At 45.4% G+C, this 15,486-nt stretch overlaps 1 protein-coding gene across 2 annotated transcripts in view; it reads right to left on the bottom strand.

Moving 5' to 3' along the window:
- Positions 1–263: 263 nt before the first annotated feature.
- The window catches only part of FERMT1 (FERM domain containing kindlin 1), a 43,360-nt gene continuing 28,137 nt past the window's right edge, over positions 264–15,486 (bottom strand). For both annotated transcript variants that reach the window (XM_028722204.2, XM_028722203.2), the window contains 5 exons: positions 14,938–15,044; positions 12,064–12,285; positions 8,640–8,764; positions 4,503–4,644; positions 264–2,255 (listed from right to left, as the gene is read on the bottom strand). In XM_028722204.2, coding sequence (XP_028578037.2) covers positions 2,082–2,255; positions 4,503–4,644; positions 8,640–8,764; positions 12,064–12,285; positions 14,938–15,044 — 770 coding nt within the window. In that variant the 3' untranslated portion in view covers positions 264–2,081. The remainder of the gene's footprint in view (positions 2,256–4,502; positions 4,645–8,639; positions 8,765–12,063; positions 12,286–14,937; positions 15,045–15,486) is intronic.

Genomic DNA, 15,486 nt, shown 5'->3' with positions numbered 1-15,486 from the left:
TCTGTGAACAAACGCCAGCTCCCTCAGCCTGAAAGCAAGATGAGCACCGCAACCCCATAGTCGCCTTTGACTGGACTTAACCATCCAGGCGTCCTTTACTTTTTACCTAGCACCCTTGGCACTGGATTGGATCCAAATAACTATGAACAGAAGAAAGCACTAGGGCAAGAATCCATCTCAAAGTAGTTGTTTTTTTTTAAAAAAGAAGGCAGAATAGAATAAGAGGCTTTTATGGAAGTCCTGGAACCATCACTGGGATACTATTGTTTTGCAAGAATGTATTTATTTTAAAATCTCTATTACACACCTTAAAAAATTATGGTTTCAGTAGGTTCATTACTACACGCCAACAGTTTTGATATAAAATGTGAAAATGACTAAACGTTAAAAACAAGCTGGAAGTTAAATTACTTCAGAAGATGGCACGAAATTAAAACTGTAGTTTCCCTACAGCAAGGAGCTAGTTGCAAAGCTTTACTAAATGCAAAAGGCACTGTACAAAAAGCAGGTACTAATGGCTTATGAAAATATGAGCAATTGCGACAAAAACTGGGAGGACGTTGATAAAATCCTTTCCATGAGAAGAACAACAAGAACAAAAAAAATGTCCAGGTGCAACAACACCCTAAAAATAACATTAAATCTTTTGGTGGCACTTGTTTTCTTGACTTATTTAAGCAGTAAGGAAAAGTCATCGGAATTAATCAATTCAAATAAATGCTTTTCACACTATGCCATGCTTGTGTGTGTCTGACAGTTCGTAGTCTTCGGGAGTGAACCCCAAGGAAAAATCCGTACCTGATGCATTGTGGGACATCTTTAGGAAAAGAAAAGGATAACTGCACATCTGGAGACAGTTGAATGTCATCTTGTATGCCTCCTTCTGGCAACTCCTGCAGCCAAACTGGTGCCAAACATATCGCCCTGGTTTCTTTTGGACCACATCAGCGAGGCCACTGGAGTGAGCCTTGTTATCTGGGCAGCCCAGGTCCTCCACACACACTGCCCAGGCCTGCGCCCCAGAGAGGTCACTTTGGTGCTGCCGATACAGCAAAAACAACGCAGGAGGCAGCGGTTACAAGTTACCAGTCTCTGCAGCCACAGCAGGCGCCGTGATTCTCCAACGGATTGATTTCTTCCCTGAAGGAGCACTCCATTTTGTCTTGAGACGGATGGATGCCAACAACCATGCCTAAGGGGTTCAGGAGTTAGCGGAGGTGAGGAATGGGAGGGCAAAAGGAAACTGGATTTGTCCTCTAAAGTATTTGTTGCATTGGAGCTTGACTGGATTTCACAGGCTCCAAGCGTCACACGCCAATAAAGATTATGGATAAGCCAAAACCGTGTGCTCTACAGGGATCAGGGATAGAGTACTCTTGGACTACAACTCCCATCATCCCGGTCCATGCTGGCTGGGGCTGATGCGGCTTGGATTGCAGTATCACCTGGAAGATTGCAGGCTCCACACCTCTGCCACAGGTACTTGGTTGCAATACAGTGGGCTCTAGGTTTGTTGTTGCACAGTAGGCTCCAAGTCAGGGATGGGGAGCGTGAGGGCCGTCTCGATTATATGGACTACAACTCCCATCGGTCCTGCCAGCACATCCAGCGGTCAGGAAAAATGGGAGTCGAACAGCATTCAGCGGGACACGGGTTAGCCCATAGCTGTCAAGTGTCCCTTATTTGGCGGGACAGTCCCTTATCCCAGCGCCATGTCCTGCTGTCCCTTATTGATGAGGCTTCGTTTGGCTGCTGGCTGGGCTTTCTGCCTTTGGCTCAGAGGGGCTCAGAAGTTGAACATACCTGTGCCCGGAAAATCCCTTATTTTGGCTGCTGATCCCTTATTTTCGAGGCTGCTGGTCCCTTATTTTCAAATCTGTAAGTTGACAGCTATGGGTTAGCCACCCCTGCTCCAAGTATTTACATCCAACATAGATAAACCCTTGAGGTAAGCTTATGTTTCTTTTTCAAAAGGTTACTGAGCTACACCCGTTTAAACTTCTCAGGTTCAAAACCAAGATGGATCTAGAGGAGGCACTCGCATTTTGGAGTTGTCGATTGGCTTCTTGCTTCTCCTCTCCTTATTCCCATCCTCCAGTTAACTTGTGGAACAAGTCCTCGTCCAGTGTTTCGTTCTGGTCTTTGGAACGGGTGGACAGGAAGATGTAACCTCCAATGTATTCGTGGACCACCTTGCAGTCTGCGCTCAGGCAAGCGAAAGCAATAGACACGTTCTGGTCAAACTCAATTGCAACCTGAAGGGGAAATGCAAAGAGGTATATATATAAAAAAGCACAATTAAACCGCCAAGAATAGAGGGAGGAAGGAGATAGCCAGAGAGGAAGCCTGCGATATACCGCCCTCAACCCGGTCCTGGATAGTGTATTGATACATCACCCAGGCCTAGTTTCAGCACACTGATTCCTCATCATCAGAGCTTGTTTGGATCAGACCAATGGCCCATTTAACCGTGCATCTTTTATCCAATGCCTCCACGCAGCCTGTAGGCAGGGCCCGAAGGCACAAAGGCCCAACCTTTCCCACGGGTCACTGGCAATAGGAAGCTAGACTGCCCATGCACCTGGAGGTTCTGTTTAGCCGCAACTGCTAAAAGACTGTGATAAGACTTTTCCCTCATGAATTTGCCTCAGTCCCCTTGACAGTTTGTGTCTATCAATGCTTCTTGCAGCAGCAAATTCTGTCAAGTGAATTATGCATTCTGCGAAGCATTTTTGCTTCTTTGCCCTGAAACTGTGAACGTATTTCAGAGATTATCTTTTGTGACTCCCAGCTGAGTCTATCCCCTCGCATTCATCGCATTTATGTCTCCCATGCTCCCAGTTTTCCCTCAAATGACCGATGAATAAAGAAACTCCAGAGCGATATTTTATATCATGGTGGAGATCGTGAAGTCCCTAAATAAAAAACGTAGTGAATAAAACAGCCCAATGTGATGAAAAACCACCCAATATAATAAAGTATAATACTGCGAATGGGGATGTGATGCATAATAAGGTAAAAGTAAAGGGATCCCTGACCATTAGGTCCAGTCGTGACCGACTCTGGGGTTGTGGCGCTCATCTCGCTTTAATGGCCGAGGGAGCCATTAATGTATGTAAATCACCGTATTTTTTGCTCCATAAGACTCACTTTTTCCCTCCTAAAAAGTAAGGGGAAATGTGTGTGCGTCTTAAGGAGCGAATGCAGGCTGCGCAGCTATCACAGAAGCCAGAACAGCAAGAGGGATAGCTGCTTTCACTGTGCAGCGATCCCTCTTGCTGTTCTGGCTTCTGAGATTCAGAATATTTTTTCTTGTTTTCCTCCTCCATAAACTAGGTGCGTCTTATGGTCTGGCGCGTCTTATAGAGTGAAAGATACGGTAGTTACAATACCAAATACATATCCATAAAATGAGATTTCTCTGAATCTCGAGACTCCCCCCCCCCCATCCACTCCATGGGTCCTGTTGTCAACATTTCTGACTGCATATTATTTCATTATCTATGTTTTATAACCATCCATATTGTCCGTAGTATTTGTGGCATTACAAGTGAGATTAAAATCCTGCTAATGTTTTCATCTGCTTACAGTGGTCTCCTAAATAAATTAGAAACTTTCCCCATTCTTTCTTGAATTTCTTCTTGGTCTCTGAGTTTCCCAGTCAGTTTTGCCATCTCAGCATAGTCTGACAATTTAGTTTGCCATTCCTCTCTGGTGGGGACTCTTTCTTCTTTCCATCTCTGGGTGGTTTTTCAAACTTTTTTATGGCGAAGAAAGGAAAAAACATTCTCCACCATCTGCATTGTGACACCCATAAAACTGGTAAAGGTAAAGGTAAAGGTAAAGGGACCCCTGACCATTAGGTCCAGTCATGACTGACTCTGGGGTTGAGGCGCTCACCTCGCTTTATTGGCCAAGGGAGCCGGTGTACAGCTTCCGGGTCATGTGGCCAGCATGACTAAGCCGCTTCCGGAGAACCAGAGCAGCACACGGAAACGCCGTTTACCTTCTCGCCGGACTGGTACCTATTTATCTAATTGCACTTTGACATGCTTTCGAACTGCCAGGTTGGCAGGAGCAGGGACCGAGCAACAGGAGCTCACCCCGTCGTGGGGATTCGAACCACCGACCTTCTGATCAGCAAGTCCTAGGCTCTGTGGTTTAACCCACAGCGCCACCCGCGTCCCTCCGTGATGCATATTAGGAAACACATTAATGTAGAAATAGGGAACCTGCGGCCCTCCAGATGTTATTGGACTACAATACCCATCAGCCCCCACTGACATGGCCAGCAATAAAGGATTATGGGAGTTGTAGTCCAATAGCCGCTGTAGGGCCACGGGTCCTCCTCCCTGCATTCATATAAGGGTTTCTATGTACAACAGGTATATTGTTTTGCATTTCAAATACATCACAAAAGGGCTGTTTGCCAGGTTTATTTGTGCAAAAGGTTAAATCGCAGTGCGAGAGGCAAGTTTGCTCCAGGAAACCTTTGTCTTTACCTGCCGTATCTCCCAGTTCACGTTCCACTGTTTCATATTTGAGAATCTCCATGTCGTAATTGGGTCCCCGGTGGCTGTGTCTATCCTTATCAGCCTGTTGTAAGAAATGCCCAAGAGGTCATCCTTCTTGCTTCCTTTAAATCTAAGGAGGGGGAAAACCCAGACAATTAATTCGGCAAGTCTCTCAAAAAGCAGTTTGCAACAGAGGGGAAAAAATCACAGTCCCTTTCGGAGGTTCTGTGAAGACTGTGTACAAGGATTTGCACTGGGAGAGAGGACCTATGTACGGTGGTATTATTATTATTATTATTATTATTATTATTATTATTATTATTATTATTGTCTCCCCTCAAGCCTACAAGTCAGTAACTAATGTAAAGAGGCGAGGAAATGAGAATATCAATGTTTATGATGGGATTGCACTTCCCTCTACTGGCCAAGCACAGAAATGCAATGGTAAACTATGTTATGAAAATAGTTATCGCTAAGCATTAAACTTTCTGAAGGCTTTTCCATGTGTTTTTTTTTAAAAAAAATCTTATTGTGAATAAAAACTATTTTGGCCCAAACTCTGATTAAGTAGTAGCAGGGCAAAATGTAACGACCTTGTAATGACTGTAGCCTTTTTTGCAGGGGAGATAGCCTGTTGTGGTTGAAATCTGCACTTGTATTTGACAGTTAAACGTTAAAGCCGGAAAAGATGTGTACACAGGACCCAAGAGAGGGAGAACGCAGTATTTAAAGACCTGAAGCTCCCTCACACACCAGCAACAGTTTCCAAAAGGACATGCTGGTAAAGGAAGCAGATTTAGCTTCGTGGGTGTTCGTGGTTGAGTAATATCTGCTCATTATGGCACAGGCATTTTTTTCTGGTTAAGAGCACATGACAACAGAAAGAGAACTGGGCCTCTGGCCAGGTTACCTGATCTCATGCACTCTGAATTTGAAGAATGTTGGTGCTGCTCTCTGCCCAAACAGGGCTCACCCTCAGTTACCTGCTAACTCATTTTGGAGCCATAGCTGTCAACTTACAGATTTGAAAATAAGGGACCAGCAGCCTCGAAAATAAGGGATCAGCAGCCAAAATAAAGGATTTTCAGAGCACAGGTAGGTTCAACTTCTGAGCCCCTCCGAGCCAAAGGCAGAAAGCCCAGCCAGCAGCCAAACAAAGCCTCAAGCAGTGGTTCCCACAGCATAGCAACCCGGCAAAAGGGAAGCAGCAAGGAAAACCACGATCACCTCTCCGCTGGGAAGCGCTGAGCAAAAGCGAGTCCCCAGGCAATGCGTCCAATTTGATCAGCACAAGGCATGCAAGCTCCACCCCCCAGTCGTTCTTAGACTCCTTATTGGGTGAGCAACGCAGCCAAGCAACACAGTTGGAGCCTCCCTCCTCCCTGGCCGGCAGGCAGGGAGGGAGGGAGGGAGAGGAGCTACTTCCTTTGAAACCCGGGAAATTTAAGGGACATCATCAATAAGGGACAGCAGCGGGACACAGCGCTGGGATAAGGGACTTTCCCGCCAAATAAGGGATGGTTGACAGCTATGTTTGGAGCACTGGCCCAGGGACTGAACACCAGAATCTCTCAAAGGACCAGTTGATGGCATTTTACCATTGCACTGTTGAGAGTGTATTAACTTATGGTCTGTGTGTGTGGTTTGGGAGCTGCACGGTCAGGGAAAAAAACAATGCTGTCCAAGGTTGTAAAGACTGCAGGGAGAATAAGTGGGTGCACTCTTCCCACCTTGGATCAAATCTATGCTTCCAGGTGCCATAAGAAAGCTGCAAAGATAGCGCAGAATAGTGCGCACCCCGGAAATGATCTCTTTCAACTTCTGGAAGAAGGTACAGGGTTATAAAGACTAGGACTAGCCGCCTGAGAAACAGTTTCTATCCAAATGTGATTTTGGTTTTAAACGCAGTGTAAGGTAGTTTCTATGGGAGTATATTATATTCAATTATGGGGTATCAGAGCTTTTAGGGGCTAACCAGGCTGGGATAGTTGGGATAGCAGGCTTGTTGGTTTTTGAATGTCTGATGTAAATTTTTTCAATTTCGTTGTTCTGTATGGGACAATGACAATAAAGATTATCGTATCATAATTCCAGACCCCCCAGTCAGGAATTCTGTGATGTGAGTCAGCTAAGGGACACTGAGGATGGAGCGGGAGAAAATATGCGACAGCCAGGTCAGTGTGAAACAGCAACCTCTTAATTGCAAGTGGGAGACACCTAAACAAGTGGGAGAGCCAGTGTGGTGTATTGGTTAAGAGCGGTATTCTTGTAATCTGGGGAACCGGGTTCGCTTCCCCGCTCCTCCACATGCAGCTGCTGGGTGACCTTGGGCCAGTCACACTTCTTTGAAGTCTCTCAGCCTCACTCACCTCACAGAGTGTTTGTTGTGGGGGAGGAAGGGAAAGGAGAATGTTAGCCGCTTTGAGACTCCTTCGGGTAGTGATAAAGCGGGATATCAAATCCAAACCCTTCTTCTTCTTTTAAACAATTTCCCAGCGGCTCAGTTTTTTTACTTGCATAAATTCAACAGCTGCTTGGCTGCTCCCCGTTCCAGTTTTTTTCTTCTGCCTTTCTCCTTCTTTCTGGCTGCCCCCTCCTCTCTCTCTCCTCCTCCTCTGGCCTCCGCCTGCGACTTCACTCACTTGCCAACCAAGGGTAAAGGTAAAGGGACCCCTGACCATTAGGTCCAGTCATGACTGACTCTGGGGTTGCGGTGCTCATCTCGTTTTATTGGTCAAGGGAGCCGGCGTACAGCTTCCGGGTCATGTGGCCAGCATGACTAAGCCGCTTCTGGCGAACCAGAGCAGCGCACGGAAACACCGTTTACCTTCCCGCCTGAGTGGTACCTATTTATCTACTTGCACTTTGACATGCTTTCAAACTGCTAGGTTGGCAGGAGCAGGGACCGAGCAACAGGAGCTCACCCCGTCACGGGGATTCGAACCGCCGACCTTCTGATCATCAAGTCCTAGGCTCTGTGGTTTAACCCACAGTACCACCAGCGTCCCTGTGCCAGCCAAGGGCCGGGTGCGAAAAAGGAACATAACCCCCATGCAATGTAACTTAACTGTATTTTCTTTTCTTTAACATGGACTTGTCAGTCATTCCAGTGTTGGTCAGAACCCTGGAAGATGAGACCAGTTTACCGACGCTTGATCAACTAAATGCTAAATGCTGCCTGCGGTTTTCCTCCCATCTATGTGCACAAAGGATTACTGGCTTCATTTAAAAACACAAAAGTGTAAAGTTCACATCTTCTCCACAACCCTACAGCTGAGACCCAAAGGCATTCCAGTCAAGAGCTCTAGCAACGTGGGCCAACAACCCTAGAAAAACATGGTGTAAACAGCAGGATAATATTAGGACTGCGCTCTTAATACTTCCCTTTGCAGTTGGGTCACGTGACGTCAGTGTCAGGAGTTCAGCCTACACTCGAGTAGGACCCTGGCAGAGACACATGCCCAACTGGCCTGTTCCTTCCCTCCTGGTCGATCGTTCGGGAGCTTCATAAGCTTTCTTCAGCCCAAACATTACAGCAACCGATGCCAACTGACACCAGCACACTTAGGGATCCACAGAGTTTGCGCACCTCATGCGTGACAGACCTCATCAACTCAGCATTTTGGCTAATCTACTTTATTTACATATGAACACACACGGAGCACTGCACCATGGCTCCCTCTCTCTCTAGCATCAGACAGCAAAGAGGAAAAGAAGAAATGACAATAGTCCCACTTCACGGAACACAGTAACACAAACATCCTGTCTCCGTCACTTCCCACTCTGTGCAGTCAAAACATACACCATCATGTGAAAGACAAATATCCCATGACTGCAATCATGGAGCCAGGAATTCTAACAGTCAGATGATTGTTAAAGTGGCCCACAGTTCATGACCTGGTTCACCCACACTGCTGTATTTTATCTAATTCCACCTGGGAGAAAAATCGATGCATCTTGAAGAACATCGTTGGATCACCAGAAATCATGTTGCCACTGTCACAGCTTCTGTTAAAAGTCACCTCTGCTTGATCTAATTGCCAACTCATTTGGCGCTGAGTCAAAACGCAGGAAGCAGAAGAGCTCAGAGAGCCACCTGCCATTAAATGGTCACATTGCACTTACCTCACAATGTAGTACGATAAGCCAAACTCAGGGAGCGACTGCCACGCCTGGACAAACCTCAGCTTGGCTTCCACCAGAGACATGTGGGCGATATTTTGGTGCGCCTCCAAAATGCGAGTAGCCAGCTGCGAAAACAAGGAGGGGAATAGAGGTTTCGATTGACAGGTGCCGGGGGTGAAAGAAGAGCATTAGGAAGATGGTTATGCATGTGGTCAGAGAGCAGCCATCCTTGCTACTCCCTTAAGGAAGGAAGGCAAAGGGGTGCAAACTGGGGACAGCTCATTCATTTCAGGGGGACCTTCTTACTTGGTTCCCGATCCCCAGAAACATTGCACACATGGGCAGAGCTGATATCCCCTAATCACATGGGCAAGAGGCCTTAAACGGCTACAGGCAGCTTTGATTTCCTGTAGCTTTTGTTTTCTTTATCACCCAGGGTGTGGGTGGGGAACTTAAGCTATGAATGGTATTTGATGCCCAAGAGGAGGACTTGTTGACTGTGGTTTACTACAGGGCTGCCTGGTGCAATACATAATAAGGCAATCTTAATGGAATCCAATGCTGGAGGAGACTCTTGAGAGTCCCACGGACTGCAAGAAGATCAAACCTATCCATTCTTAAGGAAATCAGCCCTGAGTGCTCACTGGAAGGACAGATCCTGAAGCTGAGGCTCCAATACTTTGGCCACCTCATGAGAAGAGAAGACTCCCTGGAAAAGACCCTGATGTTGGGAAAGATGGAGGGCACAAGGAGAAGGGGACGACAGAGGACGAGATGGTTGGACAGTGTTCTCAAAGCTACCAGCAAGAGTTTGACCAAACTGCGGGAGAAAGTGGAAGATAGGAGTGCCTGATGTGCTCTGGTCCATGGGGTCACGAAGAGTTGGACAGGACTAAACGACTAAACAAAAACAAATGGAATCCAAAGGTGAGGGAACTGACCAGCTAGGGTTGTTAGAAGCGAAACCTTAACACACAATGCTGGGAATGTAAGAAAGTAAAAAACTTCTAGGAAATGATATATAGTAAGATGGAAAAGATGTTGAAATATACATTTCTAAAAAAAACTAGAAGCATTTTTACTTATAGGTGAGGATATTAATAGACAGGATGTTAAATTGTTCTTATATGCAACAACAGTGACAAGAATATTGTTGGCCCAGAAATGGAAGCAAGAAGAAATACTGACAAAAGAAGAATGGCAAACAAAATTAATGGACTACGCAGAACTGGATAAAATGACAGGAAGGATTCGAAACCTGCGGGACCAGAGATTTACAGAAGATTGGTAAAAATATACAAACTATTTGAAGAGGAACTGTAATCAACAAATTACAAGATGTTTTATAAGGAGAAATATATGAAATATTGCAAAGAAGAGGAAGAAGAGAGACATTAGTTATGAGATTTAAATGTAATAGTGAAAGTAAGAAATGTATATTAAGTGAAAAGATTGGAAAAATTTTCAGATGTGATTGATGGAAGTAAAAAAAATGTATAAGATAAAAAAGTATGTTTAATCATTGTTGAAAATGATATGTTAAAAAACTAATAAAAATATTTTTTTTAAAAAAGAAACTTTAACACACAATGCAACAAGGAACCGAGCACATTTTTAAAAGCAATAGAGAGAAGTCAGGGCTGGGCTGTTTTGAACTGACCCTGGCAATCTGCATTTTAATCTTCCTCTATTAGGAACAACGCAGCAATTAAGGATTGTTTCTCAAGAGTCCTTAATGCTTCAAGGATCTTTCTGTCTGTAATGTTTCTTGAGGCCAGTTAAGCACACAGGATTTGGGTAGCTGAGGCTGCCTTGTGCTGGATCAGGCCATCCTGGGCACAGGGAATGTAACCTGAGGCTTTACAGAAATGCTTGCAATTTTGCCCAGCCCAGCCCTACTCTACTCTCTTAGGGACACAGATGCCGCTGTGGGTTAAACCACAGAGGCTAGGGCTTGCCAATCAGAAGGTCGGTGGTTCGAATCCCCGCGGCAGGGTGAGTTCCCGTTGCTCGGTCCCTGCTCCTGCCAACCTAGCAGTTCGAAAGCACGTCAGAGTGCAAGTAGATAAATAGGTACCACTCCGGCGGGAAGGTAAACGGCGTTTCCGTGCACTGCTCTGGTTCGCCAGAAGCAGCTTAGTCATGCTGGCCACATGACCCGGAAGCTGTACGCCGGCTCCCTCAGCCAGTAAAGCGAGATGAGCGCCACAACCCCAGAGTTGGCCACGACTGGACCTAATGGTCAGGGGTCCCTTTACCTTTACTCTACTCTCTTAAACCCATTCTGCAGAAGGAAAACTGGGAGCCTTCAATGATTTTCACAGGGTCAATACAGTGAGGACATGAGAAACTCACACCTCCCAAATTCAAGTTCAATACTCTGTATCTGTTGTATCACGCTGGCTCTTCGGTTATTATGCGCAGATCTCATAGTTCAGGGCGGGTGACCAACCTTTTTATTTTTAAATATGATTTTTATTAAATTTCCTGTTTTACAATTTCAGATAAACCTTTTACATACTTAAGATATTAATAACTTCCCATCTCTTTCCATGGTTTATTTTACATACATCCCTGCATATTTTACATAAACTATACCAATCAGTTTTCTATTATTACATCCATCAAAACTTATTTACGCTGTTAAATTTATCTTAATGCTGCCAGAGTTTTCAGCTGAACACAATTATTTTCCATATATTCAATAAACGTTTTCCAATCTTCTTTAAACGTATGTTACTCTTGTTCCCTTATTCTATATGTTAAGTCTGCAAGCTGTGCATATTCTGTCAGTCTAAGTTGTCAATCTTTTTCCATTCTCCATTTTTGGACTAACAAAACATGGGCCGCAGTTGTCGCATACATTAACAACCTTGGGGAATTTCAGTCTGAATGATGCGCAAGAGAAAGGACTCTCGTTTCAGGGGGAAGGTAATTTTTAACATTGTGACCAACCTTTTAAAGTTTGTGGGCACGTTTGGATTTGGGAGTATGTGCCATGGACTCTGGATAAAGGTTAGATCCAGTACAATTAATCTGAGCCTTGAAAAGCATATAGAACTGGAAAGGGAAATGGGAAAGAGAGTTGCTCTTCCAACTTCATCTTGATGTCCTTTTCAAAGGAGAAAAGGGAAACCACCCTCACCACTTTATGACCAACAGGGAAGTGTGTGTGTGTGTGTGTGTTTGTGATCTTCAACAGCTTCATGGGTTCAGAGGAAGACCTCAAACGGTCATTGCACCCACAGGCGTCATGCTTCCGACTCTCGTCCCAGTCTAAGACCTTGCTGAAGAAAAATACATGCTTTTGGCTTTGTTAAGCAAGAATCATTTGAATCAGGCTTGAGTCAGCTTGACAAGGGAAATCTGCTCTAGATCCCACTGTTATTTCCTTCTCCCAACCCCTCGCCCCACCCCCACTTACCTGCTTCGACTTGTATTTCTTTGCATATCGTGGCGAGATAAAGCACTCTGGCTTCATATCCATGCTTTCCACGTCAGAAACGTCCTGGGGAGCAGCAGTTCTGCTTTTCATCTTTAAGAAAGACAAGATGTTGTGGACCTCTGGGTGGTAGGAGCTGTCGGCCATCGTTTTCCCTTTGGAAGCCAAAACGCAAGCGGCCATCCACCTGGCATACTGGTTTTCCTGCAAAGAACACAGCGACGTCCGTGAAGAGTAAACTTCTGCAAATAATCCTTGCACCGTCGTTTGCTTCCTTCTCCCCCACCTTGCAGTTGCTTGAACCAAGGGCCGACAAACTGGGACCCTCTCATGGTAAAGGATGGTGGAGGGCCCCATGTTAACTTCCCACTTTTTGGTTAAGTTTAGACGCAGCCCCTAATCTGAAAGCAACAGGGTGAGGCCTAGACTTCACTTGCATGAGTTCTGGGCAGCTTTGCAAGGAGACTGGACTAATTCAAGGAGGATCAGTAAACAATGGCTACCAGTCTTGGTGGCGGCACTCAGGTTCAGAGGCTTTCTGTCTCCGAACAACAGCTGCTACCTTTGCCCCTTGTAGTAGTAGTAGTAGTAATAATAATAATAATTTATTATTTACAGTGGTGCCTCGCAAGACGAAATTAATTCGTTCCGCGTGTTTTGTCGTCTTGCGATTTTTTTCGTCTTGCGAAGCACGGTGTCGGGAAAGTTTTGGAAAAGCTTCAAAAATCACCAAAGTCTTTAAAAACCTCAAAAAAGGCTACCACACCGCGTTCTATGAGTTGCTCCTCGAAGTCAAGTCGCAACTGTATTAACGGTGTTAAGAAAAAGGAAACAAACTTGCAAGACGTTTCCGTCTTGCGAAGCGAGCTCATAGGGGAAATCGTCTTGCGAAGCAGCTCAAAAAACAAAAAACCCTTTCGTCTAGCGAGTTTTTTGTCTTGCAAGGTACCACTGTATACCCCGCCCATCTGGCTAAGTCTCCCCAGCCACTCTGGGTGGCTCCCAATCAAGTGTTAAAAACAACACAGCACTAAATATTAAAAACTTCCCTAAACAGGGCTGTCTTCGGATGCCTTTTAAAGATAGGATAGCTGCTTATTTCCTTCACATCAATGTAAACTTCCAAAAGACACTTGGCATCGCTGATGTAGCCATTGGCCTGATCCAGTAGGCTCTTCTTACAAGGAATTACTGGTTGCCTATCCAGCAATTCAACATATGGGGTTCAGAGTGGCGGTGGTGGTGACGTCAGGGCAAGAGGCTGGGTGCAGACCCTCCAGGTGTCCCTATTTTCCAAGGACGGTTCTGGATTTACAGGGGAGATTAAACCTGAGACTTCTTCCTTGCCTGGTGCTATAGTTCCTTTGCTCCAGAGGGGCAAACCGAGTGCCTTGCTTTCAACTTTTGTGAAGCTCAAACAGTTTTCATCTTCACTTATAGGACAAAGGTTGAACAACACTCCCAAGTCTGGAGAATGCAGGGTATTTTGAACGGACAAGGTTGAGGTTATTGCTGAGAGGTTTGTGAACTCCAGATCTTATATGAAAGACAGATTTCGCCCAGACGCTGTGCTAACTCCCTTGTTTACACTGGCCTCCCCATAAATCTCCCCGCTCACAGGCTGGCCTGCACTGTAACGGAAATCCAAGGCTATAGGTAGGGAAAGGAGTTTGCCCAGGGGGGCAACAGCCTCCCAGCAACAGCAATAGCCTTTCCAGCAAGTTGTTGCTTAACGGAGAAGTTTGACGTGAGGACAGGGCTGTGTATACCCCTCTGGGAAGCTATTGCTTGAGCTCTGCCTCCCCACCAGGTGAACCACTCCTGATATGTGGAAGCCAACCTGCAGCCTGGTTCACTGTTGTCCCTGCTGTGTTGTTAACTTGTTCCCTGCACAAACCCCATTTCTGTGCATATGCCTCATGTTATGTACTGAAGTTCTCACCATGGGCCAGCAGGGGGATACTGTAGATAATAATAATAATAATAATAATAATAATAATAATAATAATAATAATAATTTATTATTTGTACCCTGCCCATCTGGCTGGGTTTCTCCAGCCACTCTGGGCGGCTTCCAACAAAGATGAAAAATACACTAAAATGTCACATATTAAAAACTTCCCTGAACAGGGCTGCCTTCAGATGTCTTCTGAATGTCAGGTAGTTGTTTACTCTGCCTAGTTCCCTGTAACTTGGCCTCTCACAGTGAGGGAACCGCCAGAAGGCCCTTGGAGCTGGACCTCAGTGTCCGGGCAGAACGATGGGGGAGGAGACGCTCCTTCAGATATACTGGACCGAGGCCGTTTAGGGCTTTAAAGGTCAGCACCAACACTTTGAATTGTGCTCGGAAACGTACTGGGAGCCAATGTAGGTCTTTCAAGACCGGTGTTATATGGTCTCGGCGGCCGCTCCCAGTCACCAGTCTAGCTGCCGCGTTCTGGATTAGTTGTAGTTTCCGGGTCACCTTCAAAGATAGCCCCACGTAGAGCACAGTTATGCGTAGAGATAGTTATGCAAATGAAGGATCGAAAGTGACGTCCAGCGATTGGATAGTTTTAGAAAGTTGTTACAGTAACGTTGTACTGGAGCTCTATATAAGCAGGCTGACTGAACCCTTCAGTTCAGTTCTGTTCTGGCCTCTGAATAAACAAGAGCTGTTTGAAGAATCGCTGTGTCGTCTGATATGTTCACCCACAACTTAACACCTCACTTCACTGGCCATATTTAGGCCCTGCAGTCGTTCCCCGTGCTTTGCAATGCCAGCCTCTAAAGAGACTTCCTAAACTTCTCAGCAATGCATGCAATGGACCTTAAACCCTCCTATCGAATCTGGGTTAACCCTTTTTTACTACTCACGTTATCACATCTCAGGTGCACTTCATTCATTCCGTCGGCTACAGGGATGAGTAACTTAATCCCGTATTTTCTGCCTGACACACTCACGTCCGGAACAATCTCACATCCTGATTGACAGAAGGTACAAAAAGTCAGAAGCGAAGTTATGCTTGTAAAGGTGAGCTACGGTAGGAGAACTTGAAAGGAAACCAGAACAGGATAAGAATAAAAAGGCATACATAAAAAAGAAGGTAACATGATTTCAAGTTGTGCAGGTGATTGAATATTATATTACTATGATGGCCTCCCTATGCCCATGCCATGACTACTACCAAACAGCTGGTTTAGGAAATACCGAAATTACCGTATATTTTGCTCTATAAGACTCACTTTTTCCCTCCTAAAAAATAAGGGGAAATGTGTGTGCGTCTTATGGAGCGAATGCAGGCTGCGCAGCTATCCCAGAAGCCAGAACAGCAAGAGGGATTGCTGCTTTCACTGTACAGCGATCCCTCTTGCTGTTCTGGCTTCTGAGATTCAGAATATTTTTTTTCTTGTTTTCCTCCTCCC

This window comes from Podarcis muralis, chromosome 3, assembly GCF_964188315.1.
Source record: "Podarcis muralis chromosome 3, rPodMur119.hap1.1, whole genome shotgun sequence".
NCBI classification, from domain to species: Eukaryota; Metazoa; Chordata; class Lepidosauria; order Squamata; family Lacertidae; genus Podarcis; species Podarcis muralis.
The sequence above is the reverse complement of the archived record's forward strand: the minus strand, read 5'-3'. Positions and strand labels throughout refer to the sequence as shown.